We start from the raw sequence: 27,291 nt of genomic DNA on the forward strand, positions 1-27,291 counted from the left end.
GAGCCGTCTCTCTTTTTATTAAGGACCATGTCCAATATTAAACAAATGTTGCCGTTTGATGCATTGCACTAGTTAGCTTAGCGCTAGTTTACATCTGCAGTCCCTCAGCATCTCACAATTAACACATGACATAGTAATACAGAATATGAAGTAATGTATGCCTATAACAAACAGCAGATTAGCCACACTCTCACTTAAATACATGAACAAAGATCAGTGGTTACACAATGTCGTGTCATTCAGCAGATCTTTCAGAGTTCCAGTTCTTCATATTGTCTAGCAGAGCGTTCCACTACGTCGATGCTTTCACACAGAAAGCTGACTGCCCAAAAGCAGAGCGACGGAAGGTTACAAAACAAGACCCATTGTACACTTCAGATTGTTTAACACACACGGCTCTCCTTCATTGGCTCTGTCAGATGTAGTGCAGCCGTTTCTGTGAGGTGAAAGACTAACTGCATTGGCTGGAAGTAAAACTTGCTTGTATTGAGAGATGCTGTCCGTTGTTTGATTTTAACATTATCAGCTCTTTGACAATACCAGCAGTATGCCGACAGGTCTATAATGTATATATAACTACTGGCTTCATGACGGTCTCCAGACTTCAAGATAGGAGTCACAGTGGTTTGTTTTCAGGCACTGAGGAGAATACTGTTGAAGTGACAGATTAAGATGAACAGATGTATCTTTGTGTTTTTTAATAAACATGGTATCAAGCCAGAAAGCATCTCTACATTTAGAGTGTTTTAGGGAGCTAATGTATTGACTTCTGTTCCGTAATTACAGGAATAAAAGTTCCCTGTTTAGTTCTAATTTAGTTCACTTACAGATTCAAGGAAAGCTGAAGCTAAACATCTCCCTCCTTGTAAGTCTATTATTTTGCCATTTTAATTTATTACTTTTGCTTCACACGTTGAATCAAGAGAACTGTAACATTGCGTGGAGGTCGGGGACAGTGCCTCTGGACTGGCAGACCGGGGTGGTGGTCCCTCTTTTCAAGAAGGGGGATTGAAGGGTGTGATTTGTCATTTTTGGTGCTGAATCTCTGCTCCTCAGAAGTTTCCACAGGTTTTCATTTAACCAGAGTTTGACCTTAGCGAGTTACTTAGATCAGTAAATACGTCGCAGCAGCTCATGAGGTCTTCAGAAGTGATAATGTCGTTCCAATTCGGATCATTAATTTCATGATCAAATGCAACTTTCCAACATTGAAGTCTCTGGTCTTGTTTAAAAAGCATAGACGATGACGCTGTTCCTTTAAGAGCAAAGACTCAACACTCGCTGGTATTTTATGCTTTAATAAAAATGTGAGAATAGTTTACACATATACATCGGACAATCACATCAACAGTTTTTACACATGGTACAAGTGTATAGCAGCATACGTTTAATACTGTTTGAGTCTCTATATGAAAAAATACAGCTTTATTTTACAAAATGGATCTTTGCAGAGAGATGAGAATGAAGTGAGTCAGTTAAATATACAAGAGTTCCCTTCATGAGACGTGGCGGGGTTTTTAGAAGTGATAGTATCCTGATTTCCTCTTCCTGCAGGAGAAGAGAACACATTGAGTAGTCATGAATAATACTCAGGCTGCCATTATTAAACATGTTGGAGCTGTGACTGCATGAATCCATGAGGCACTTAATCTGGCTACTCGACCGTTCTGACGACGCTGGTGAAGAAATCCGCTTCACATGTCTTTGAAGTAAATGGTGCTAACTTTAGCTGTTTTGCTCTTCCCATGAATGCAGCTGCAACAATCCACTTTGAGACGATAAAAAACGACTTCAGTGCAAATTCGGTGTTCACCTCTTACAGAAATACGGCAAGATGCTAGAAGGGACAAATATCAAACCGCCAATGAGCTACACTGTGTGGGGGATTTCTAATTTCTCCCTGAAAGACGAGTAATGACGCTGTAGTGTAATTCACTCGTAATGCAGGACAGAGCTCTTCTCCACTGGATGCCTTCATCACTCAGACATGAAAACACCGACTCTGAAGCGCTCCAGGTCGATGACTCAACTGAAACGTTTGGGACTTGTCGTAAATATTTGTTTTATTCAGGCTTCAGCTCACGCAGCAGCTGTTTGGTTTTAATCCAGCTTGGGAAGATTTGACATTTTCCATTCGATATTTCATCACAGTATTTATTGATTTTTGAATACCTTGAGCAGTCGTGTCCGCTCCAGCCTGCACTGCAGTGACATCTGTTTGGCCTGATGCAGCGGCCTCCGTTCAGACAAGGTGACGAACACACAGCTGTGGATATGACACACACACACACACAGTGTTATCGTCATGACTGGAATAATGCTCAGGAGGACTTCCAAGGAAGACGGAAGAATGCCTCTCGTCTGTTCTCATGAGGCAGGCGAGTCATGATCTTTGAACATGTCAGCATAAAGGAAATGATGCAGATATTTCGAAAACTGTTTTCCTGCGGCCTTCTCTCTGCATCTCCCTCTTTCCCACGGTACAAGCCCAGCACAGTGTCTGCAGACGGCCGTTCAACACGAGTCTGGTCCTGCTCGAGGTCTCTGCCTCTTAAAGGAAGTCAGCTAAATGTTGCTTCACGCTCCTGATGGACGAACGTTGTGTCTCTGAAGAAAATAAAACAAACAGCGCGGTCTTCTGCCTGCTTGATTGATTGAACAGGTCGGCACTGGGAAACGTCCATTTTGGTGGAAGTGCCCTTTAAAGGAGGCTGATTCTCCTCCTCCAGCTTGGAGCTGTCAGAGCACAAAAGCTGCTGTCACATACTGACGTGACACACAGATGGTTAAGTGATTGCTCACTCTCTCTCTCCATGATGACATCAGCCATTATCTACCCTCATTAACGCGCTCATTGAGAGAACCCACTGAGATGAGGCTGCTGGGAAATAATTAGCAGTTATAAAGGAATATTTCAAGGTTACAACAAGGTTACACAATAATAAACATGAAAAACATGCTTAAGTAGAAACTAACTTCACTTCCTGAAAACGGTCCCTGAACATCAACATTGAGTAAACATTCATGTTTGCAATCTTTCCTTTTATTTTTAAAAATTTTTTTTAGGCAACCTGGTTGAAAGACTCCGGATGTTTCTGTCATGGAAAGATGTGAACGCATCAATGAGTCAGACACAAACTCACCACTGTGACAGCGTGTCCCCGTCCACCCTGTGGGACACTCACACTGGTAGGGTGCCACACAACGCCCGCCGTTCAGGCACGGCAGGATGCAGATCGCTGATATTAAAGAGAGACAGGGGGGGGGGGACAGGAAGTCATTAGATCTCTCTCTCTCTCTCTCTGTGAAAACCACCAGACGTTTGATTCAGTTTAAAAATGAAAAACGTTGAAACGACAGTCTCCTGTTCTTCAGCTGATAGACGACAAAAAGTCAGAATTATGGGTAACCACAAAAGTCTGGTGAATTTTATGCAAATCAGCAAAGTCGATGTTGAATCATTTGAATAAACATTTGGCGAGTCTGACCTGCTGATGCCTGGGAGAAAAAAAAATTCAACAGACGGCAGCCATCCTCGTGTCCACAGAGACATTTGTGCTCACTGATTAAAGTAACCATAAAGAGAGTTTACAGCTGCATTTAAATATTTGTACTAATCAGTCACTAGTTCATGAGATCTTATAAAAGAAGATTTGGGAACTTTGACCTTAAAGTGAAAGCCCTTTATAAAGTTCTGAACGGCTCTATGAGCGTTCAGAACTGGGTCGAGTTGGCAGAGTTACTTTGTGTTATGACACCAGTTCAAAAGTCGCTCGTTGTCAGTTTGCCATTGATTCTAAATCTACCTTCATGATGAATTATCGTCACTGCTCGAACCCTTCAGAAACATTGCTATAAGTTGTTGAGAATGATTCAAACTGGAGGCACGTCTTGGAAGCAGGCGGGGTGGCTAACTGGCCAAGAGAGGGGGGCCTCAAAGCTTTACAAACTGGAAACCACAGCGGTGGCTCAAAGCGTGCAAAGTCTGCAATGACGGTAGAAAACCTCCCTAAGGGGCCCCGTCTGACAGCACTCAGTCTGTTTGCACTGCTTCGCAGCACATTCAGTTTGTCAACGCAAATCACAGAGAGAACATTAAGATTATTCGTTTAATATAAAGATTATTTTTTGAAATAATTCTAACGTGAACATTTAGAAATATCATGTTGCTGTCAGATTACTTCTGACATAATGCTGATGAATGCCCTGATATTCTTTTGTCGGCGTGCAGCCCTGAAATGTACAGTGTTGTGTAGTGGGAAAGAATTTGCCCTCGGGGACAATGAAGTCAAAGTCGAATGCTGGCTGGAAGAGCGCCCCCTCCCCCCTCCAAACGTTTACCTCGAGTCTGAACAGCCTCTAGAATCACCACTGATTACAATCAACCATAAGGACAAGCTGCATATACGTGCTGCTGATGCATTCTGAGTGGTGGGTTCATATAGAAGTGTTTGATGTGCATCACATGTTTGTTCATTTGTGATCATTTAGCATCAGTGTTGGTTCAGTCAATAACACCTGATGGTGGAATATTACTTACGCTCCTCACACAGGCGACCCATCCAGCCTTCAGGACAAGCACAGGTGTTGGGCCGCTGACACACACCTCCGTTCTGACAATGTAGCCAACACACCGCTGTGGGAGTACACACACACACACACACACACACACACACACACACGTCGAGTTAACAACACTGCACAGAGCTCAAACAGGTTTTTTTGGAACCCTTCTTGGGCATGTAAACCTGCGCTCAAACAAAGGAAGCATTCACACATCCCACATTAAATTCCTCAGTGCAAACCTCTCCGATACATCAAGAGTGTGTGTGTGTGAGTATGTGTCGACAGGGAGCATGCACAAACTCAGAAGCTGTTCAGAAAGGTAAAGGTGAGCCTGGATCCAGTCTGTTGTTTCGTACATAAAATAAACAGTCGCAAACAGATCACAACCTTCGCGTGGGGTCGGAATTTATGGAAAACCGGTTTCCTGAAAATTCCCGTGAAGGCAGAATCAAAGTGGAGCAACAGCAACTCGGAGAAATGTTCAGGACGAGCCATGTCGCCAGACTGGATGTCAGATTACACCGTGTCATGGTTTCATTGATTCACATATGGCCATCCTGTTTTTGCTTATATCTAATTGTTTATACGTTTTAAAGTGTAGCCAATAGCTGCTGAGCATAGAGAGAAACCCGCACTGATTCTGAAACTATGTGTCGTTCTTTCTTACTGTCAGACAGTTTATGGTTTGATTGTGAAACATAAATGTTTATTTGAACAAAAGTTCAAACTTCACAGTACTGTAAATCCCTTTATATGATGTTTCATTTTGATATCATTATTGACACACACAAGCACAATATATCTGGATTTTTGACCTTATTTAAAGACATGTATTATTCCTCTAACAGGGCTGGATCCAGGCCTCATGACTCATCTGGTTAAATGTGAAAAGGAAAGCTGGTGTTTTTTGTTTTTTTTACAGGTTGAATCCTTCTTAAACCACATCCTTTCCACCATGCTCGTGGTTTGCATCAGGTAGAAGAGAGGACTGAAAAGAGATGTTCATAACCTCGAGAGAAACAAGTATGTGTTGGTAACAGCAGGAGCAGTCCAGAGGAGAGTTAAGAAGCAGCCAGGCGTCATTCAGATCAAGCAGGAAGTGTCCTCTTTCTGTCAAACGCAGAGGCGTGTTCTGTCTACCTCTGCACGTGGGAGGCGGCGTCCAGGTGCCGTTCTCCAGACACCTGCTCCTCCCGACGCCCTCCATGACGTAGCCGCCAAAACACGAGTACGCCGCCAAGTCCCCGAACTGGAACACAGCCCCCCGCACCACCCCATTGGCCACGTGGAGGGGGGGACCGCAGGACACCCCTGCACAACAGCTACCAGTTACTAACTACACATATAGTACAGACACGTCTGCCCTGAGATACTTATGCTAACTTGAACAGATTTAGAATTTCTCCTTTAAAATGACATTGTGAATGAACTGACAGTCTGAGTGGAACAGTGTTTTCTTAAAGTGGGGGAGGGGCTAAGAGGCACTGGGGGGGTTTGAGAGGCTTCGAGGGGAGAGGAAAAATAAAATAAAATTACAAATCAACTAACAATATCATTAGTGACAATGAAGTGTAGACGTCACCAATAACTATCTTGATATATAGGCCAATCATTGACTAATAAATAAATAACACACGCTGCTCGAGCCAATCAGGACCAAGCAGCCACTTGATGATTTATTGTTTGTTGGTTTAAACCAAAAAGTTACAGAAACGTTTCTATGTGAGCTTTCATGTCATATTAAAAGACATTTCTTTTATTTAGTCCATGTCTTGCACATCTACAGCAAATACTGATTTGTAAAGTGCGTCCAGCAGATTAAGATCAGCGTCCATTAATGAAACCCGAGCTGTGTTTTTCTGCATCTCTGATTTTCATGCTGTCGGTGAAGCCCCTTCAGGATCAAAACAGGACTAAAAGGATCACAGTAAACATGCATGTAGATAAACAGAAACCATACAAACACAAGCAGACGACATTAGCAACATAAGCACCGCTGGGGCTGAATATTCAGGACGACTGCACATAAGAAAGATCAGAGGATCATGAGACAAAGGTTGCCATAGAAGCCACAGAGGTGCCCATAATTAGGCGAGGCGCAGGACACCAACACAGTGTTTGAAGCAGACTCATTTGTTTAGAGAGCAGCTGACAGACAGAAGCAGCACACAGAGATGGTACTTTAGCAAAATGAAGCCAACGAACAGGCCGAACGTAGAGTCGAGCTGGCACAAGACAAAGGGTGCATGCAGAGCTGTGAAAGATTAAAAACAAACATGTTACTGGATTATCTTGTGATTAAGGATGAGTGTATCGCTGTCCTTACAATTACATTTGAAATCATTTCCCCAAACAGCGAAAACACAATCAGGATCTGACACGGATCGAGAAAAAGACCCTCTAGATCAGAGCACAAACAGTCATTCTTTAGGATTTGGGTCTAAAAAAAAAGTTCAATGCTACAAAAAATTAATCGAACAGTGTTGGAAAATATTCATCAAAATTGGCAAAAGAGTGACAAGTCGTACTGAGACGAGATCATTTACAGAGGAAAAAAATGAAATGACTGTAAACTAGTTAAAGGAACTTTCTATGTGACGTTAAGTAAGATCATTAAACCCCTAAAAGAACTAGATACTGTTTATTAATGATAGAGGGGTCATGACACTGAATACAGACAGTTGTCGCTCCATGTACTGCATCTCTTCTTTACTCATCTACCAACGTTCAGTCTAACACGGATATAGCAGAAACTATTCTGATGGGGTTTCATTTCAGAAGGATTATGTTGTAAGAACGTCATTTGTTTGGTTTTTAATCGATTTGACATAAACATGTGATTTCATGAGTGAAAAATGCAACTTTGATCGGAAGAAAGAGAAAAACATGTTTCAACATCCGTTACAGAAGAAGCGATGATGTCACGTCTTTCTGTACGTTTAAGAGTCAGGAAGCTTTCACACAATATTCTTTACCTACTTTCACACACAGAGCTGATGGGGCTCCAGGTCTGGTCTGGCCTGCAGGTGAGGGTGCCGCTCCCTTTGACCTGCTGACCTTTGGGGCAGGTGACACGGACTGACTGCCCCACATGGAACTCCTGTTGGGAAACATTCAACCTCCAGCCAGGAGGAGCCGGGCAAGACTTGGCTGTGAGGGACAAAAATAACGGATTGATTTTTAACTTATGTGTGTCTTAATCCAGTAAAACACACTTTTGTAAAGTTTATAATCCACACAACAACAACTAACAGCTACCATACTGTAACGTATAACCCTCGGTATCTGGTTCAAGACAACGGTTTTTTTATTTTTTTCTATTTTTTTTTCTATTTTTAAATAACATTTAAATTATTCAGTTTTTTTTCTCTTATTTCATCTTAACAACTTAACCTGACCCTTTTGTGACAGGTGGTTGACTGTTGTGAAACAGATGACAGGAGTTACAAATGTTGTGTTCAGTTGCACTGCGGTCTATGTGCAACCATTGCAACAGGGCACTTTGCCAAGTCCAACACGACAGGAAGCCAAACTGAGTTACACAGAATTACATTTGTTCAATCGCCCCTGAATTCTGTCTGTGTTTTTCCTGTGGAAGTTCTCTGTCAGTCATTCTGTGCGTCAAGAGTTTCTCACATTCGCAGGTGGGGAACGTGGAGCTCCAGGTGTTTCCCCCCATGCACACCACCAGAGGATCTCCCACCAGGAAGTATCCTTTGTCGCACTGGAACTCCACAGCACGTCCCGTGTTCAAGCTGTGCTCGAGCACTTTACCGTGCGGTATCTGATTTGGGCTGGTGCAGCCTTTAGCCACTGATACGGGAGAAAATAATCAACATTAAAATCACAACACAAAGACAAGAGTAAAGAATGACAAAGATTCAGTGCTCACTGGTCAACCTCCATACCTTCACATGACGGTGCTGGGAGGCTCCACGTGCCATTGGACAGACAGGTGAGAGTCTTTGGGCCCACTAGCTGCAGGCCCACATTACACACATAACTGGCATTGTGAAGGTAAGTCTCTCCTGTTGTCTGAACCAGTGCATGACTTACTGTGGGAGGAGGCCCACAGGACTGTGCTGAGCAGACAAAAGAGGAGAATAAACAAAGTGTCATGGGCGTGGAAGGGTAAATGTATGTCTAATGTACGTTGCATAACATTTTAATTAACTGTTAGTTACAGCCTCCAATTCAAGCCGAACAGAAAACAACTTCTCAAGAGACTGAACTGTTGCAGACGTCTTGATCGTTTGGTGTAAGGCCGTAATAAACTCAGTCTGAGTCAGTCTTGTGTCACACATTTACAGTCTTTGCTCATGTTTATCCTGAACTAAATCAGATGGACCCCTTACTACTTGTCAGGACAAGCTCCGTGAATGGCTGAAAGTTGGAATTGGGAAGGAAGAAAATGCCTTGATAGAGGCCTTCTCACTCGTAAATCAGAGGCGCTGCATGTCAAAAGGCAAAGTAGGCAACTGCTTGGGGGCCCCAGACCAGTCGGGGGCCTCTGAGGGATCACAAACTTTAATCAAAGCAGGACAATGCATTGTGTTTTTCAGGAAAAGCAGGTACAAACTACCTGCCAAGAAAAAAATTCCTCTGTATTTACCGAGCCGTAAAACACAATTATCATTTCTAAATCTCTTTTCATGTTTGTTGACGAAACTAAGATGTGTGAGGCGTCAGCCTTCTGAAGCTGTTCTCTCAGCTATGCTGCCACAACAAACAGTCCGGCTTGTTTCTTGTGCTCTTGAAAAACAAATAACCTACCAACACACACAGGCTGGGTGCCACTCCACGATCTGTCTCCCTGGCAGGTCTGGATAGAGTCTCCCTGTGACCGAAACATAAGGTATAAAACCACAAGGAAAGGGGACACTCTTTAAACAGGCAAAGATTAGCCTGAATTAACCGGTCCAAATGACATGATACAATGAAGATCCATGGAAGACATTTTTTTTCTCTTCAGGCTGAGACACAATGAACCTTTTTACAACACAGTGCATTTAAGTCAGCAGTTTGTACACTATGTGTGTGTGTGTGTGTGTGTGTGTGTGTGTGTGTGTGTGTGTGTATACGTGCGTGTGTGTGTATAAGTCTAGAGTAACAAAAGGCTCTCATTGAATTCAAAAAGTGTGGGCTAGGATATCAGTGTATCAGGAATAGAGTGACTCAGCTCTTTCTGTTTTCTCTGTAACTGCACACTGCTATTGATTGCTGAGGAGAAATCATGTGACTTTCTGTAATCTGATTGTTAGTCATTAGCTCAGTGTGGAGAGCCTGTTGTTTAAAAGCACCGTGCAGGAACAGGAGAGGAGACAAGTCAAATGACATACGGTTTGACATACACAGCCACAACTCTGCAGGTTTTCTAAAGTAGCCTCTTTTTTGGATATTTTTTTGCTCGTCTGTGATCTTATTTCCAGGTGAAGTAACTCACTGATTCGAGTTTTCGAATCTGATCCACTAAACGGATTCTTGTCTACACAAGTTGGTGAGGAGGAGTACCTTCATGTCAAAGCCCGACAGACACGAGTACATGACAAAGTCTCCGTAGTTGTAGCTTTCGCCCTCAGTGACTCCATGAAGAAGAGGAGGGGGTTTCTCACAGACCACCAGCTCGCAGGAGGCTGAGGAGATGCTTGGTGACCACAGCCCACCAAGCTGAGCACACACACACACACACACACACACAAATTATTCTTAAGAAATGTCCTTGTGTTGTTCACCATAAATACACCAGGAAGTATCAAGATCAAAAGACTTCAACGGTCAATAATTAACCAGCGTGTTTCTCACCTGACACTCAGCTAATGCCGACCCCTGCAGGTAGAGACCAGGAGGACAGGACAGAGTCACGGTGCCCCCGACAGGTGTGAGCTCCTTCCCACTGATCACCAGATGCTGCATGGAGAAGTTGGTGGGCAGCAGGCAGGGGGCTGGGCGACACCGTACACTGTGTTTGGACCAAGTGCCGTCGCTCTGGCAGGAGAGGGAGTCTGTCTGTGTGGCTAACAGATATCCGTCGTCACATCTGGAGAAGAAAGGAAGACAGGAAAAGGACGAGTTAGTTCATTCAACAACACGAACAAAAAAAACAAAACAAACAGATCTGGATCTTAATTATCACAGAATAGCTCGATGAAAAAGTGGATAATATATAATGGAGCAAAAAAATCTTTATTATTTCAGCCTTCTTTTTTATATGCCATTAGTATGGTAACAAGTGTTGCTTGCTGTTTATTGTCTGAGTCAATGTGAATGAAGCTAAAAGGTTCGAAAGATTCATCTGATCCCACAAAAACAATCTGGGACGATAAATCACTGTGTTGTGTAGGCAGTGTATTTGAAAGTACGTCTAAAGCTCTGTGTGAAATTATTGTTGTACTCAGAGACCGGTGATAACTACAGTGTTTACCTGTAGGTGATTTGGTTCGGGAAGGTGAAGGCGTCTCCCTCCACCTGAGCGTTCTCTACAGATGGAGGTTTTCCACAGTTCAAAGGCTCACACTTCATCCTGGGTTCTCCCCACCTGCCGTCTCTTCCACAGGAGAGATGTGGATAACCCTTCGGCTGGTAGCCCGGCCTACACCTGTATATGACTGTGTCTGGGAAGGTTGCACTGCCGCCCTGCAGGACAGCGTTGGCAACTGCTGGCGGGGCGACACTGCACCTTCCCCGTCCACATACAGGTATGCCGGGGCTCCACACCCCTCCCTTCTCACACATGGCCTCAGAGGGTCCAAGCAACTTGTAGCCGTCTTCACATTGGAAGGTCACGCGGTCCCCGCAGGAGCGGTCGCGCCCAAGAACCACGCCGAATTTCAGTGCAGGGAGGGCGCAGACGCAGGGGCGACACTGAGGAACCTTGCCGACCCAGGAACCTTGGGCAGAGCACCTTAGAATGGGATCCCCGACGACTTCGTAGCCGTCGAAGCAGACATACTCCACCACGTCATCGTAGTTGAAGCTGGAGCCGTTGAGGAAGCCGTGACTGATGTCCTCAGGTGGATCACAGCTTATGATATCACAGCGAGGTACAGATTTGTCCCAGAGTCCGTCGGCCTGACAAACATGCATGTGATCTCCGTTGAGTGTATATCCCTCATCACATTCATACTTCACCGTGCTCTTAAAGCCAAAATCTGACCCCAACACCTTTCCATTGGGTATTGGTGTTGGTTTGCCACACCGTGCAGGTACACAAGTAAGAGTCTTGTGGCTCCAGGTGCCATCACCTTGGCAAACACTAATAGATTTCTCTTTTAGGAGAAAACCGGACTGACAGCTCAGTTCTATTTCATTATTATAGTTGTACTCATCTCCTTTAAAAGAAACCCCAATGGGGACTTTTGGAGGACCACAAGATAGAGGTTCACAGAAAGGTTTCTGTCCTTTCCAATTCCCATCTGCCTGGCAGGTAATGGTTTCACTACCCCTCATAACAAAACCAGGACTACATTCATACTGCAGCACCTCAGGATACACAAAAGTCACCCCTAGAGCTTTGCCGTTAGTGATAGCACCAGGGTCGCCACAGGAAACGGGGCGACAAACTGGGGCTTCATTAGTCCAAAGTCGACCTGATACACATTGCCTCACAGGCTCTCCCTCCAGCTTGTATCCCTCCTCACAAGAATACCTGACCGAACTGCCAAGGGAGGTATCGGTCACGTTGACCCAGCCGTGATCCGGACTGGGTGGGGTTTCACATTCTGCTGGGACACAAGTTGGGGCCGTGCCATTCCAGCCTCCATCCTCTTGGCAGACCAGCCTGGTCGGGCTCGTGAGGTCGTAGCCTTTGTGGCAACGGTACTCAATTAATGTTGCATGAAGGAAGCTCAAGTCCATGGGTGAGGCGGCGTCAGAGCCTCCTTCCTGCAGTGTCACCCTAAAGTACTCCCCAAAATCGATGTGAGGGGGCAGGCCGCAGTCTGAGGGGACACAGATGGGAACAGAACTAGACCAGCCAAACTCCTCGCAGGTCAGATGGTCCTGGCCAACAAGCTGGAAGCCAGGGAAGCAACTGTAGAAAATGGTGACACCAAAACTGTGATCCTGGCCCTCTACGAAGCCGTTTTCAATCGGTTGTGGTGGCGTGCAGGAGATCTGCACACAGGCAGGGGGCTGGAGGTTCCACTCCCCACTGGCCAGGCACGTGAGCGTCTCTGTGCCTTTTAGACGGTAACCACGTTGGCAGGAGTAAATTACACTGTGTCCAAACTGAAGCTTTGTGTAAACAACTTTACCTTTGTCTATCTGTTTCGGGATCGAGCATTCAATTGGGCGGCAAGATGGTACTCCTCCAATCCAGAGTCCTTTCTCTCCACAGAGGATTGTAGAGTTCCCCACTAAGTTATACCCAGTCTTACAGCTGTACAGTGCTTTGCTGAGGTACATCAGACCCTGTACATCTACGATACCGTTTGAAACCTCCACAGGCTGAGGACATTCGACTGTGATACACTCAGGGTAAGGACTGCTCCACTGCCCGTTGGCTAAACAGGAAACAGAACGTTCTCTTCTTAAAGTAAAGCCGTCCATGCATGTGTAGCTCACCATGGAGCCAAAAGGGAAGGGAATGGAGGACGAGGTAGGCCCACCAAACGACACATCAGGTGGGGAGCCACAAAACACCTGCTTACACACAGGAAAGGTGTCGTTCCACTCCTGGGATGGGGTACAGCGAAGGATCCGGGCGCCTTCGAGGACGTAGCCATCCTCGCAGGATAATTCCACAGTGCCAGATTCAGAGTCCAGGCCCTTCAGGACCAGATGGTTCTCCTCCAGGGGGGGCTCTGGACACTGCACTGGTGAGCAGCGAGGACGCCTCGATTTATCCCACCGTCCATACTTCAGGCAGGTCCAGGTGGCTTCCCCGGCCAGCTCGTAACCCTCATCACAGACGTACTGCACTTTTCTGCCCACCTGGAAGTCAGAGCCCTTGTAGTGACCATGAACGATGTCAGGCGGAGGGTCACAGGTTAAAAGGATGCAGGTGGGAGGGTCAGTGTTGGACCACTGCCGGTTAGCTTGACAAACCCGCTCTGGACGACCTATCAGTCTGTATCCTGCATTACAGGCGTATGTCACCTTGCTGTTGAAGGTGAATCGTGCTCTGACCTATGGGGGACAAACATAAGATACATCATTAAAGATCAAACATTCAAATTATTGATAATTCAGCAACTTTTAACCAACCTAAATTGTAAAAATTATGTGGTAAAATAAAGTAAAGAAGACGAGAAACATTTTCACATTAGACACGTTTAAGTTACTGCTTTCATTCTTAATCCAGATGCACAACAGGATAACGTAAATGTCTTTGTTCTGCTTTTTCTATCTCACCTGTATGTATCCATTCTTTAGTGCAGGAGGTGGAGAGCAGGACACAGGTACACAGGTGGGTAGAACTCCACCCCACTCTCCATTTGCCATGCATGTCCTCCTTTTCTCTGACCTGATCAGGAATCCTTTATCGCAGCTGTATGCAACCATGGCTCCAAAACTGTAATTTGTCCCGCTCACGTAGCCCCGATCGATGCTCTCAGGCCTCGAGCACCTCACAGGCACACAGCCGATATCATAGGGTGAAGGTTGCCACTCTCCTCCCATCTGACATCGAAGCGTGCCGGTGGTGTTTAGCATGAAGCCCTCCTCACATTTAAAGCTAACCTCAGTGTTGCTGGCATATTTTGGTTTGTTGACAGAATCCAAAATTGCATGGGACAATTCAGGTGGACGGAGGCAGAAGTTAGCGATGCAGCGAGGGGGCTCCATGCCGTCCGGCGCCACCCACAAACCCTGAGCATTGCACACCATCTTAGAGTTGTTTCCAGCTGTGTAACCGTCAGTGCAGTAGTAGTTAGCAGTGTCTCCAAACAGCTGGTGGCTCTCATAGGGCTCGGCGTGGTCGATGTCAGGAGGCGGGCCACAGGAGCGGGGGACACACTGGGCAGAGCTGTCACTCCATTCGCCATTTGGCAGACACTCTCTCATCTCTGGACCAATCAGAGTGTAGCTGTGAAGAGTTCAAAAAAGTTAAGTGGAGTTATTTATGTCTGGATTTTTTTTTTCCAGTTTTCCCAAAAAATATATGGTTGGATTCCTTTCTCATCAGAAATTGCTGTAGAGATGATGGCAGAGATAAAAACTCACATTTTTACACACTTGTCAATCCAGTACTAAAAGGTAGAGGCTGACTACCTCAAATGATTAGACCCACATCTAAATTATTCATGTTAGCCATGGTACTAGAAAGGCTCAATTAAACATAAATTATTTGAGTGATAAAACACAATGCGTTCTACAGTCAGTCTTTTACTTTTTAAATACACAAAATGGTGTCCCACAAGGGGCCTTACTGGGTCCTATTGGATTTGTTATGTATATCAATAAAGTATATAAACAAATGTTGATAATCTGCCTCTAGAGTTCCAATAGAACGATTACAGCTGGTTTTCATGCTTTGAACAATGAAGTTATAAAACAACTTTTTTACTCTTAAAAATCTGTATTTTAGTCACCAAACGCTCCAGAGGGGGTCTTAAACTGATTACCATTTAATTGATGCTTCTGTATGACCTACAAAAGCAACGAAGACTAACATAAAAATTGACCACTTCTTTATTGTTTTCATGTCTAAATTCCCTGCCACTGGGTCGGTGTTAGAAAAGAGGAATACATGTGTTTTGGTTGAACAATTTCCATGGCAAAGACTTTAAATGAATGATACATTTAAAAGAAAGCAGGATGGAAAAACATTCCATAAACAGGATCGAATAAGCAAGAAATAAGTACTGCTTTGTCTGCAGGGATCACAAAGAAATGTCTATCAACGGGCCTTCAATATAAAATTCTCCATCAACATCGATAAAATGCATCCTCGTAGATTAAACGGACAAAGCAGCACAATAACTGAGTAGACTTCGACCACATTTACCCTTCTTTGCAGACATAGTGCACCTTGTTTCCCAGTTCATAGCTCTCTCCTACAGTCACAGCGTCTCTCAGGGCCGGAGGCTCGCTGCACAGGACGTTCACACAGCGGGGGACAGGCGCGCTCCACTCCCCCGTCGCCTCACAGACAACCTCCATGGTGCCCTGTGGTCTTCACACAAACACACAACTTCTGAGTTCACACACTCACTGCAGTGATTAGAGAGGATCTGTGATTACAGCTAAATCAGAACTGATGACATTTTAAATACTCGTACAGTTTATAATCTCACTGGACTGTGACGTGGTTTATAAACTCTTTGATGCATCACAGTATACACAGTTACAATGAAGTGTTATTTAATAACAACTGGCTCATATTCAACTCTGAATTGGTATTAAACAGATTATACATCATCACAACACATCTTTGTAGTTTGTTGAACATTCAGCTTAAAACAATGGTGAGCTTAGTGCAGCTGACATGAAAGTCTTTATACCTGTATCCTTCAGCACAGTTGTACGTTACAATGGATTGGTATGTGTTTGTAATGAGGGTGTAGCCAGCATTCATGATGGTTGGAGGATCCCCGCAGGTCACTGGGTGACACATGGGTGGCGCTCCACTCCACCTCAGACTAGAGAGACACTGGAACTCGTAGGGGATCTGAGGCAGGAAGCCCTTCATACAGCTGTCATGGATGAATACAACACAGAATCAGAAGATTTTGAAACGTGACATTTGATATTTCCTACTGTCATTAATACAAGGTGGAGTCTTGGGGGATTCAAATGATACCTGAAAGTCACCTTGCTTCCATAGGTGAAGTTGTTTCCCGTCATGATCGAATTGTCTGGCACAGTTGGCATTGGGCAGGAGAGAGCTGCAGTAAAACACAAAATCACTCCTGTTAGAGCCACAGAGAAAATCTGCTTTATTTTAACATAATGAGCCTCTAGCCAATAGTGTTTGAGATCAATCATACCTGATCTTTTATATTGATATCATTTGTGTCAATCATGCAGACCCAGAGATACATCTGTGTTTCCTGAATTTGTCCTGCTATCACAAATTGATCAAACTGTCGTAAAGCGCAGCTTACTGTAGTAAATTGCCATTGTTAGTATGTTATGATGCGGTCTGAGGAGGAATCTTTCAACGGAGCAGGATGGGGAACAACACGTCTATATACAGTATGGTCGCCTATAGAGTAACAGGCAACCTGTAGATTTCTTTGTGTGGATACATTTATATTGACGAGAGCAGATTTTTAAGGATTACATTTACTCATTAAATCTCATTTCACATCAGCCTTTGTTTCCTCATTGTTCCCTCATATGGACTGTATGAAAGTTTGCTTTATTGAACGTAAGAGCCAGTAACTACGTCCTGCAAGAGTGGTGAGGAAGGCTGCAACTGTAAGTCCTGTTTTGACTAAATGGAAAGAAGAAGCTCTGCACACGTTTCCATTTCGAAAGTCTGCAGACGCCTCTAAGTGTTATTGATCAAACGCACTGACTCAGGCACAGACTTTGTCCGGTATCAACGCCCCATTACATTTTCCACAGACAGGACGAAAGAAGCACACAGTCAAATGAATAGATAAATGAATAAATGGACAGACACCAAAGATATGCTTGTGGGAGGCAGCATTGAATAAAGAGGAACAAAAAAAATATTTAAAAAAAAAGCCCTCCAAGAATAAATCCATGAAGCTGTCGGATCTAAAAGAGAAAAGGCCAAAACTGAAGCAGCAGGATTCAAATCATGACCCCTTTTAAAGGCCCCAAAAACACAGATTCCATTTTCAGTCATTCATTAAAGGGCATAAATATGTGCGCCTTTTAAAGCTTTCGTGAGGAGCCTTAGGCCGACCATAAAACAATCTGACCTTCATTCTGATGTCTCAATATGACCTGCAAAAGCAAACAAGACAGATTATTGCAAAGTTGTTATTTGCTGACACTGCAGCTGGGTAGATGTCAGACGAGGTAATCAGGGCCTTACTGAAACAGCCTTTTTAATGTAACAGGCCATACATGTATTATGAGTTGCACATTTGACATTTAAACTAAAGACGGGTGAGACTTTTTCAGAAAACAACACTTACACACAGGATAACCCCATCAACGAGAGAAATGACCTCGCTTTGTCCACAAAGGGACAAATGGATTTCATCTCAGATTTGCCATGAAGCCCAAATATTTCATCGTCCGTTATCTAAGAGACCCGATTCCACATCCATCTGAAGATTTGAACAGTTATCCTAGAAGTCAGGACACGTACATTCACTTCACCTACATTCAATTTGCAGTAATACGAAGCTTCACTCAAAGGTGTGTTTTTTTAACCACAAAAGGTCATGTAACAGGAAGTGACTCTCACACCCATCGCATTGTTCTTTCATTATTGAGGGAACTCTCATCTTACCAACCATGGCAGAAATGTAAAGCTCCCACAGTGATGCTTCTGATCCGTGCGAACGCTTCACGGCTGCAGAAAACCTAAAATGCTGCAGTCTCGTCTCACGTCCTTTCGTGCGCTCTCTAATGCACGACATTCATTATTCAACTTCTGGTGTCATTTCCTGTATCATAACAACAACAACTAAAAACCCCACATGAAATTCACTGTATTGATTTTGGCAGACAACATCACAGAAGGGATCCACAGCTGAAGCGGGCTGGAACTGACAGACTGGCAGAATCTGCGAGCGCTGAGTAAGTCGTTATGAGGGGAAAATGTGGCTGGGGACCAACAGCGGCGCTGCAGCGGTCAGGCCTTTCAGCCTGCTGCACAAAAAGACAGCTGCGTGAATAATCAGCCCATCGCAGCAACAGTCCATAACAGGTTTACTTGCTTTCGTATTTGAAGCTTATCTATTCGGTTTCGGTTTAGCTCTTCGGTGTGTGCATACACATCATTCCAGTGTGTGTTTCCTGAAGTGTATCAGTGCTTCTGCTTGATGATCATAATAAGGCTAAGATTACTTCCTTGTGTTGTGTTACTCAGATGTGAACAGCAGCAGGTTTTTTTTATAAGGAAACTCCTTGAAGGTGACACAGAGTCACTTGTTAAAAACTCAGCACTCTTTAAAAGCTTTCTGTGAATAAAACTACGAGCAACTCTGCTCAGAAAGAGACGTTCAGTTTGTCAGTATGTCTGAAAATGTCTGAAATAAAATTAAAAATCAATAAAATGGCAAAAAAAAATATCAGACAGCTGACGGTGTGCTCCTTAGATGTACTTGTGGTTTCTCTTATCACCTCTCAGATCCTTCCACACTGACGAGGGTGGAAGTTAAGTTTGTGTACGTGACTACTTGCAGACCTCTGCTATGTGTTTAAATGTATAATCTGAATGATGACACACACATGGATGTACAGAAACGACACTGGAAGAAAAGGAAGCAACACCTTTTTTTTGTTGCTGTCATCAAATCTCAATTCTTCCCCGTCTGTGGATCTAAGTTTTCACCACGAACAAAAAAACTGACTAAGTAACCAAAACTAAAACATCTCAGAGACAAAAACGTGCTTTATAAAAATGTAACTGAAAGTGTTCTGTGTGTTAACAAAGCAAACTCAAATTAACAATCTATTTAGTCACAGGCACTCGGACTGACACGTCTATTTGAGGTACATTTTTCAAAATGGTCGGATGCTTCATTAAACTCTGTGGAGTCTCACACCTGACAACTATCACCTACACGTTCAAATGTGGTTCATCAAAACTGAAACTGAAGCAAAACGTCAACATGAAAAATAAAAAGTCTATTATCAGCCTGCTGGGAATAAAAGCTCATTTAGAGGTCAGTAGTTTTTTTCAGCAAACGTGACTTAAACTGGATTACACTGCTGTTTTGGTGGGGACTATTTTCAGCTGCAGATTACGTTAAGCAGCAGGACCCTTCATCGCACTGGAACATGCTTTATGTAACACTGCGGATCAATGATTTGTTCCTAAGGGTTTTAGATGACTGTAGCTAAAAAGAAAGCTCTTATCCGTAAAGATCCTTTTAGTGGGATCAACAGTTGTTTTTTGTGTTTTTATTAGAAAAGGAAAAAAAATCCATTATTGCCAGCTTTATCTTTCTCACATTTCTACTTATCCTTTCATTTTCTGCTGGAAGCAAAATGTCTCCCCCTGGTGGTTTGAGCTCACAGAAATACAATAAAAAAGGCCAACAGGAGGCTGTGCAGACAAACAGATATTTGTTGTAAAATAATTTATGGAGAGTGAACGGTTTTCAACCTTTATCACCATATGTCTATATATATAGAGAGAGAGAGAGAGAGAGAGAGAGAGAGACGTTGCATGTACCTCTGCAGTAAGGGACCTGATCATCCCAGCTTCCTGTCTCAGTGCAGAGGAGGCGAGTCGATCCGATGAGATCGTAGCCGGTGTCGCAGCCAAAGACGACCTCGCTGCCCATCAGAAAGTTGCTGCCCTCTCTATGGCCGAACTCTGGAGACCCGGGGTTGTCGCACTTCACCGGCTCTGAGAGGACACAATCACACACAAACGGGTTGAAGTGGAAACGAGACGAGCTGTTGCTCAAAGTGTCTCTGAGGCAGTTTCTGCGTCTCGTTACCCGTGCAGTTTTTGCCGTCTCCGCTGTACGGGTGGACACAGGTGCAGGTGTAGGAGCCGTCTGTGTTCTGACAGCTAGCATGTACGTCACAGTCGGACCCCAGAGCACACTCATCCACATCTGAACACACACAAACAATTCAAAAACTTTGAATAAAACACTGTGTCACTTGTTAATCTTCAAAAATGGATTTCTATTTGCCATAAATGATTGATTAAAAAAAAAAAATCTTGTACCCAGACAGGCAGGTGGATTTCCTCCCCACTTGCCGTAGTTGCTGCAGTGTACCTTAGTGTCTCCCAGCAGGTAAAAACCAGCGTCACACTGATACACCACAGAGCTGCCAGCATGGAAGTCTGTCCCTTGAAACAAACCGTTCTCCAGAGGATGAGGAGGCCCGCACGACACACCTGGAACACCCCGCAGAGATAACATATACAAACAAGTATGAACTTCCTCCAGGAGGAATATGTGCAGAACATATCGAGATGTTGTCCAGCATCATCACACATAGTTTGTTTGAGGACAGGGGACTTAAAGCCAGATCCAAAAACATCCAAGAATACACCGCTCAGCAACAAGTCAAATCATTGTCGAGGTGTGGGTGCCTGCCTTACGTTCACAGCTGGGAACAGGATGGTTCCACTCTCCTTTGTTTTGGCACTGCAGCACTGGCTCCCCCAGCAGGTAGAAGCCGGGATCACAGGACAGCTGGACCTGCGCCCCGGGGCTCACCTCCACGGTGGAGGCGTGCAGGTGGGGCACTGCGTTCTCTAGCTTTGGGCAATCTGAAGGCAAAGAAATGTTTTCATTCAAGTCCTCAGAACGGTAAAGAGTTAAATGATCTCTTTACAGGATTAAGAACGATTTCTATTCCAAAACAAAGCAAATGTGGACGTTCCTACCAGCACAGAAGATGCTGTTGTGGTTGACTTTGACTCGGCCCACCACCCCGGTGAGGAAGTCGGGCCAGGCGAGGACGTTCCCTCTGTGATTCACATGGGAGGCAGGGCAGCTGCTGGCCAGGACTTTGATCTACAGACAGCACAGAGGAAGAAGAGGAGGCATAAAAGGACTCCACCATGCGCTCAAGAGAAACGCCTGCGACTGCATTTACCTGTTGAGGTGTGAGAACTCGGTCCCAGATGTTGAGCTGGCTGATGGAGCCGACGAACGATTCAACAGGGTTGAAGCCCTCGCCCCTCTGATCCTGGTCCTGACCTAACACCAGCGCGCCGCCTCCTGCAGGACACACGGTCAAGTCCGAGGTTACACAAACAGAGATATCTCTGCGTTGCAGTTGAAAGCGGAGCAGGTAGAGGATAGCACTACACCTGGGATGGTGGTGCCCACTGACAGTCCTTTGCCTCCGTCCGACGGCTTCCCGTTTATGTAGACCCTCCAGTCCCCATCCCAGCTCCTCCACGAGACCCCGATGTGGTACCACAGATCTGTGTTCACTGCGGGACAGTCTGTGATCCGCTCCTTGCCGTTCACGTACAGCACCCAGCTGTGGGGAGAGAAAGAAAGTCAGTTGAGATTTAATCAAAGACAGGAAGGAAATGCAAACGCTTTTTTTTTTTTTACATCGCTGACCCGTTGTAGTCGATGAGGAGGAAAGCGTTGTCGCTGCCCTCCACAGCGTACGATATCGGTGTTCCATAGTTTGTGGTGTCTGATGACTTCATCCAAAAGGTGCAGGTGATCTCTGTCAGCGCCGGCATCACTGCATCCATCATGACGTAACCATGGATACCTGACACCTCAAAGTCCATGTTGAAGGCAGGGGACATTTCTGATAAGACAAAGGGGCGGGACCATTAATTTGACAATAAGCTGGAAGATAACTCAGAATATAATCAAGAAATGAGGGCTTCAAGCTTTTTAAACATTTCTTAGTTTGGAACAAATGTTTGACTCCATCTTCATCTCTTCTCACCAAACTTAGAGTCAGAACTTTTTAGAAATACAACATTGCAACTTCTGAGAAAGTAGTGCAAACGCATCATTTTGAGGGGCCACGTGCACATAAACTAAAATCCTGAGAGAAAATGTATTCAAATGAAAACCAACAGCTCAAATTGAATAAACTTCTCACATATTTAGGAACATTATTACGTGTTGTCGCATTTTTGATGCATTTAAGAACAAAATTAATTCAAATTTAAAAGACCGAAAAGCATAAAAACACTCCATCCCACAAGCATAGAAATTGTTTGGGATGGTCTAGTGGTACTTGTTCACTTCTGTCAGAGTTGCCATGGCGATGTGTCATCTGTCCTATAGTACCTGTCTCACACCTGGTTCCGTTGAACCCAGGGAGGCAGCGGCAGGTGTAAGAACCCAGACCGTCCAGGCAGCTGGCTCCGTTCACGCAGGGGTTTGGATCGCACTCGTCCACGTCCACCTCGCACAGGCGGCCGCGGAAACCCTCCACACACTGACACCTGAGAGAGAGGGAGGACGGTGCAGAGACACACACACCTTTAACGCTCATACAAAACCGTGACAACAGTTAGCATCGGGCTTTACACGGCACTCATTCACTGTGCACAATAGATTGAAATCTGTAGAAAGTCTTCCAACAACTGTAAAGAGGCTCCAACGAGCTGCGTCTTCAAATCCGAGCCCTTCTTACCTGTAACTGTTGATGGCGTCCAGACACGAGCCTCCGTTCAGACAGGGGGCGCTGTAACATTCATCGATGTTCACCTCACAGCGGTCCCCTGAGAAGCCGACGGCACAGTTACACGTGTAACCGCCGGTGAGGTCGTCACACACGCCGCCGTTCAGACACGGGTTGGAAAGACACTCGTTGATTTCCAGCTCGCAGCGAGACCCTAAGGGAAGGACGCAGACGAAAAGGCAAGTTGTCTAAAGTTCAGACGTCTCCGCCCCGGTCTGGTGCAAAACGATCTGGTTCTGTTAGCTCACCTGTGAATCCGCCGGCGCAGCTGCAGGTGAACTTGTTGACCTGGTCCACACACACGCCTTCGTTGAGACAGGGCGAGGACAGACACTCGTTCACCTCGGCCTCGCACAGAAAGCCTGGCACGAGACGAGGGGGTGAAGTTACACAGACACACACACACACACACGTCAAGTCATCTGAAGGCAAGTAAACATGTCTGCTTCAAGATCATTCAAGTGACTCATAAAGCTCACTTTACCAGGAGACCGGTCTTTATTACTCTGAATTTCCTCACCGCTCTCTCACCTAAAAATCCCGGCTTGCACTCACACTGGAAGTCCCCCATGCCGTCCTTACACAGGCCTCCGTTCTGGCACGGAGCGGAGTCGCACTCGTCGATGTCAACCTCACACTTTGCACCTGAGAGTCAGACAACAACAACACGACCCACGAATTATCATCATGTTTTTTAAAGCGAACACTTTTTAATAAAAAGCTTAGATCAGATGATTTTTTTCCCGTTGTCTTACCTGTGAATCCGGGCATACAGGAGCACACATACCCGGCCCCAACCTCCTCACATGTCCCCTTGTTCTGACAGGGATTCAGAAAGCACTCGTGGAACACCTGCAGGAACAGCCAATCAGCCAATCAGAGACGTACCATCACACTCTTAAACATCGTTTCCCAGTGATTGTTTATTTTCTTTTCTTTCCTTTGTCATGCCTTTATAGAGGAGACAGGACAGTGGATTGAACCCTGGGCGTCCAGCCTCCGTATATGGGGCACACAACATAAACACTCGGCTATCGACGCCCCACTCAGAAATAAAATGTCTAGATTTACGTCCACTTAGGGCTTCTGTTAGAGGAAATGTCACATTTCACAGGCTACAGACTGACCTGGCTGCTTGCTTGGTAGTCCTCATGGACCTCCACCTCGGGAGCTGCAGTCACACTCTCCTCTTTGGGAAGAAAGCTGGAGCCAAAACCTGACGGTGACGACACAGAGAAAATATGGAAACAAAGACAAGTTGGAAAAAAAAAAAAAAAGAAAAGAAGAAAACCCATGGCAAAGATCTCTCCCCTCTTCACCAGACTGTTAAACCATTCTGATCGTCTCAACCAAAATTATTTTTCCCACACTTCAGGCATGCTCTGTAACTCATTTCCATTCTGCAGTGGAGTAATAAAAGTCAAATGATTTCCATTTCCCCGCTGATCCCGTGCTGTAAGTCCTTTTCCACTTGGATCAACCTGCCTGAGTTCACATCTGACACCACACAAGTGCAGACAGATCTGAAAGTGCAGGAGAGCCGTCACATACGGCGGCTGACACTGAACAGCTCCGACTTCACTTGGCATGTGCTCCACATATTCAACGCAAGCCTTTTTTCTTTTCTTTTTTTTTACATGCCAAGACGACTTAACTCAGCACAGTGGTGTGACAATAAAACGGTGCTGTGCGAAAATCTGCTTTCATCGCCTTTTCATCAGAGTTCATTGACACTGGAGCAAGCGGTGGAACAAAGTATGACAGTGTAGTTGCAATAAACAATGTTTTTCTCAGTCACTAACAACAAAAGAGTCCAGAAGAGACGGATGCTTTAAGTTACAATCTTCTTCTCTTAATAATGTCTTCCTTTTGCACCGTTTTCTTAATTTTTGTTGCTCTTTTTCCTAAAGCTTTATTTGAATGTATTTATGCGTTTATGTCTGTAAAGCCATGAATTGAATTGCCTTGTTAAGTAATACTTAGATTCTTCAAACCCACCTTTAAGAGACTTATTACACAAACCCTGTCAGTTGTGTGTCTTTGTTACTTTGTTTGGTCCTTTGTTAACTCGTTTTATTTTTTCGTACGACCCTTGATTGTGACAAGGGATTTATTCGGAAGCCAAACTAAAAGAGATAGATTGCACTCGTTTGTATTTGTGGAGCCATTTTGTAAAGGTCATGTTTTTTGGCTTTTCATTGGTCACAGACACTTACTGGAGCAGTGTTGTATGGTGGTCGCCCCGGTAACAGTGGTGGTTCCATAGAAGGGGCAGGAGAGGCAGTAGGAGCGGCCGTGTTCAGGCTGGTAGTAATCTCTAGGACAAGGGTAACAGGGAACCAGGCCGGTACGGGAGAAATGACCTGAAGAACAGGGCACTGCAGGACACATGGAGAAGAAGGAAAAACATTCATGACCGAACGATCAAAAATGTTGAGAAAAGTCGCTTTTACTGGTTTAAAAGTCCAAATTCACCAAGACTTTCACTCTTTCCAAAGTCATGATTTAACTTGAAATTCTAAGAAGTTCTAATGTAAGAACTGAAAGCCAGATGGATTTGTTCTCACAGGCTGTTTGAGCCTTTAGGGATAAGTTTAACGAAGGATCGATGCTTTAAAGTCACCTCCGCACTCTTCTTCATCCACGGCTCCTCTGGTGACAGTCGAGGTCTCGTCAGGACAGACGACGCACTCTCTGGCTCCGAAGCCAGGCTGGAAGTGACCCAGAGGGCACGACTCGCAGATCTCCAACCCATTCAGAGAGTGACTGCCGGGTTTACACTGTCCTAAAAAACACGCCAACGGGTAATTTGTCATATACGGAGAGAGTGTTATAAAAACACAAACCCAAGCGAGTGGAGTGAGGTTGTGTTACCTTTGCACTCGGAGACGCTGCGGGAGTGCAGGTACGCTGTGGACGTTCCCTCCGGGCAGGACTTACACTCCAGCTGACCCTCCTGATCCTGGAAGGAGCCCAACCAGCAGCTCGCACACTCGTTATGTTCCAGAGAGAAGTAAGTCCCCACCGGACATTGGACTGCAACGGCACGAGCAAAATCATAAAAACTGTTTAACTCATTCAAACGTTTCAAGGGAGGTGGTTTGAATCTACGAGTCCCCACAAACTCACCGCACATCCGGCCTTTGAGCACTGACCCCGGCCGGCAGGACAGAAAGGCTCTCCTGCTCTCCAGAGATTTGGGATCGGCCACGATCATCTCCGACGAAACGTGGAAGCTGGACAGCGGCTGTTTGGCCAGCGTTCGCTTCAAACGATTGGTCAGTTGCTCCAGGGTCCGCAGCAGCCTCTTCTGATTGGCCACTTCTATCGAGTCGTTCCTCGATATAGGCAGAGGGATGCTTGCTGGGGGGAATGGACAGAGTTTAACCAACAACCTGATGGGTGCGAATAAAACCATCCGGGCATTTCGAGGGGGGGGATTTAACGGCGTCTTTGTACCTGTGATGTTGAAGAAGATCTGGATCTTCTGGTCTCTGGTGGGTCCGGTGATTTTGCGGTGCCTCTTTGAACGTTGGTGGGGCTGCATGCTGCCGTCCTGCTGCGGCCTGGCGAGCTGCCGGCTGCCTGTAGCGAAGCCCGACTCAAAGTATGCATAGTCCTGAGCACCCTGAGGTGCCCAGCTGTTGCTCCAACCCCCTGGTACTGGTAAACACAAAACAGACACATTTGAATAATTGCGTCTTGTTAAACGTTTTGTGTTTGCTTCATGTATGTCAATCCTACCAATAGAAAACCCGTTCTCGTAGTCGTAGTTGTACTCCAGACAGTGGCCCTGTGACATCACTTCCAGCTTGCAGATGACATCACCGCTGCTACAAATGTTGGGGAGCTGTCGGAGGAGAAGAACGTGCGGCGTGTGAAAATCGTCTAACTCGACCCCTCGGGGCAGATTTGTCCGCGGAGACAATGTCCTGGGTCCACCTATGAGGGTTTGTGTCCATGGTTTCTGGATCAGCAAAGACCTCTAAAGCGGCGTTAATGCAAACAAGTCCTCACCATGCCTTCCAGTTTGGTGTTGAACTCTCCGGTGAAGGACTTGATCAGATCCACGTCGTCGCAGCGGGAGGCTTTAAACAGCATCTCAAAGGGCTTCAATCCGTTGTTTGCTATTCGCTTCACTGTGAAGGACAACAAAGTCGGAGTCACCTCATTTATTTGACAAATCTGGTGGAAAAAAAAATGCACCCCAGAGTGATGTGCGTGCGTTATTTAGTCGTAAGCGTTGTTTGCTGACCTGAGCAGTCGGGTCTGTCGGCGGAGGACGGCGGCTCCCACACGCCGTTGTAGGCACAGAAGTAGCTGTGCACGGCGTCCTGAGCGAAGCTGTAGCCGTCTTTGCACTGAAGAGTGCAGTTCACGCCTTCCTCCTCTTCCACGCAAAGGAACTCTCCGTTCACGGGGACGTACGGCTGCTCGCAGGTCGTCCCTGGACTCACACAAACACACCGTGAACGCAACAAAAAGGGAACAGCCGCAACGACA

At 45.3% G+C, this 27,291-nt stretch overlaps 1 protein-coding gene across 7 annotated transcripts in view; it reads right to left on the reverse strand.

The window, feature by feature from the left end:
• Positions 1-1,282: 1,282 nt before the first annotated feature.
• Positions 1,283-27,291, reverse strand: part of svep1 (sushi, von Willebrand factor type A, EGF and pentraxin domain containing 1) — a 77,416-nt gene continuing 51,407 nt past the window's right edge. For 4 of the 7 annotated variants that reach the window (XM_079371303.1, XM_079371299.1, XM_079371302.1 and 1 more), the window contains 38 exons: positions 27,044-27,235; positions 26,806-26,927; positions 26,533-26,638; positions 26,248-26,451; positions 25,918-26,151; positions 25,663-25,824; positions 25,412-25,573; positions 25,005-25,166; positions 23,916-24,004; positions 23,544-23,640; positions 23,320-23,433; positions 23,037-23,150; positions 22,741-22,942; positions 22,392-22,549; positions 21,699-21,897; positions 21,437-21,612; positions 21,220-21,344; positions 21,008-21,137; positions 20,720-20,890; positions 20,339-20,512; positions 20,103-20,222; positions 19,832-20,008; positions 16,307-16,391; positions 16,008-16,199; positions 15,512-15,679; positions 13,918-14,590; positions 10,988-13,692; positions 10,369-10,603; positions 10,078-10,233; positions 9,340-9,403; positions 8,475-8,648; positions 8,203-8,379; positions 7,546-7,716; positions 5,707-5,877; positions 4,541-4,636; positions 3,144-3,239; positions 2,173-2,266; positions 1,283-1,548 (listed from right to left, as the gene is read on the reverse strand). In XM_079371303.1, coding sequence (XP_079227429.1) covers positions 1,518-1,548; positions 2,173-2,266; positions 3,144-3,239; positions 4,541-4,636; positions 5,707-5,877; positions 7,546-7,716; positions 8,203-8,379; positions 8,475-8,648; positions 9,340-9,403; positions 10,078-10,233; positions 10,369-10,603; positions 10,988-13,692; positions 13,918-14,590; positions 15,512-15,679; positions 16,008-16,199; positions 16,307-16,391; positions 19,832-20,008; positions 20,103-20,222; positions 20,339-20,512; positions 20,720-20,890; positions 21,008-21,137; positions 21,220-21,344; positions 21,437-21,612; positions 21,699-21,897; positions 22,392-22,549; positions 22,741-22,942; positions 23,037-23,150; positions 23,320-23,433; positions 23,544-23,640; positions 23,916-24,004; positions 25,005-25,166; positions 25,412-25,573; positions 25,663-25,824; positions 25,918-26,151; positions 26,248-26,451; positions 26,533-26,638; positions 26,806-26,927; positions 27,044-27,235 — 8,678 coding nt within the window. In that variant the 3' untranslated portion in view covers positions 1,283-1,517. Of the gene's footprint in view, positions 1,549-2,172; positions 2,267-3,143; positions 3,240-4,540; positions 4,637-5,706; positions 5,878-6,289; positions 6,821-7,541; positions 7,717-8,202; positions 8,380-8,474; positions 8,649-9,339; positions 9,404-10,077; positions 10,234-10,368; positions 10,604-10,987; positions 13,693-13,917; positions 14,591-15,511; positions 15,680-16,007; positions 16,200-16,306; positions 16,392-19,831; positions 20,009-20,102; positions 20,223-20,338; positions 20,513-20,719; positions 20,891-21,007; positions 21,138-21,219; positions 21,345-21,436; positions 21,613-21,698; positions 21,898-22,391; positions 22,550-22,740; positions 22,943-23,036; positions 23,151-23,319; positions 23,434-23,543; positions 23,641-23,915; positions 24,005-25,004; positions 25,167-25,411; positions 25,574-25,662; positions 25,825-25,917; positions 26,152-26,247; positions 26,452-26,532; positions 26,639-26,805; positions 26,928-27,043; positions 27,236-27,291 lie in introns of those variants that run through there. The other 3 variants (XM_079371300.1, XR_013781510.1, XM_079371301.1) reach the window with 3 other exon arrangements.

The sequence above is a fragment of the Symphodus melops genome (genome assembly GCF_947650265.1).
Source record: "Symphodus melops genome assembly, chromosome: 20".
Lineage (NCBI taxonomy): Eukaryota > Metazoa > Chordata > Actinopteri > Labriformes > Labridae > Symphodus > Symphodus melops.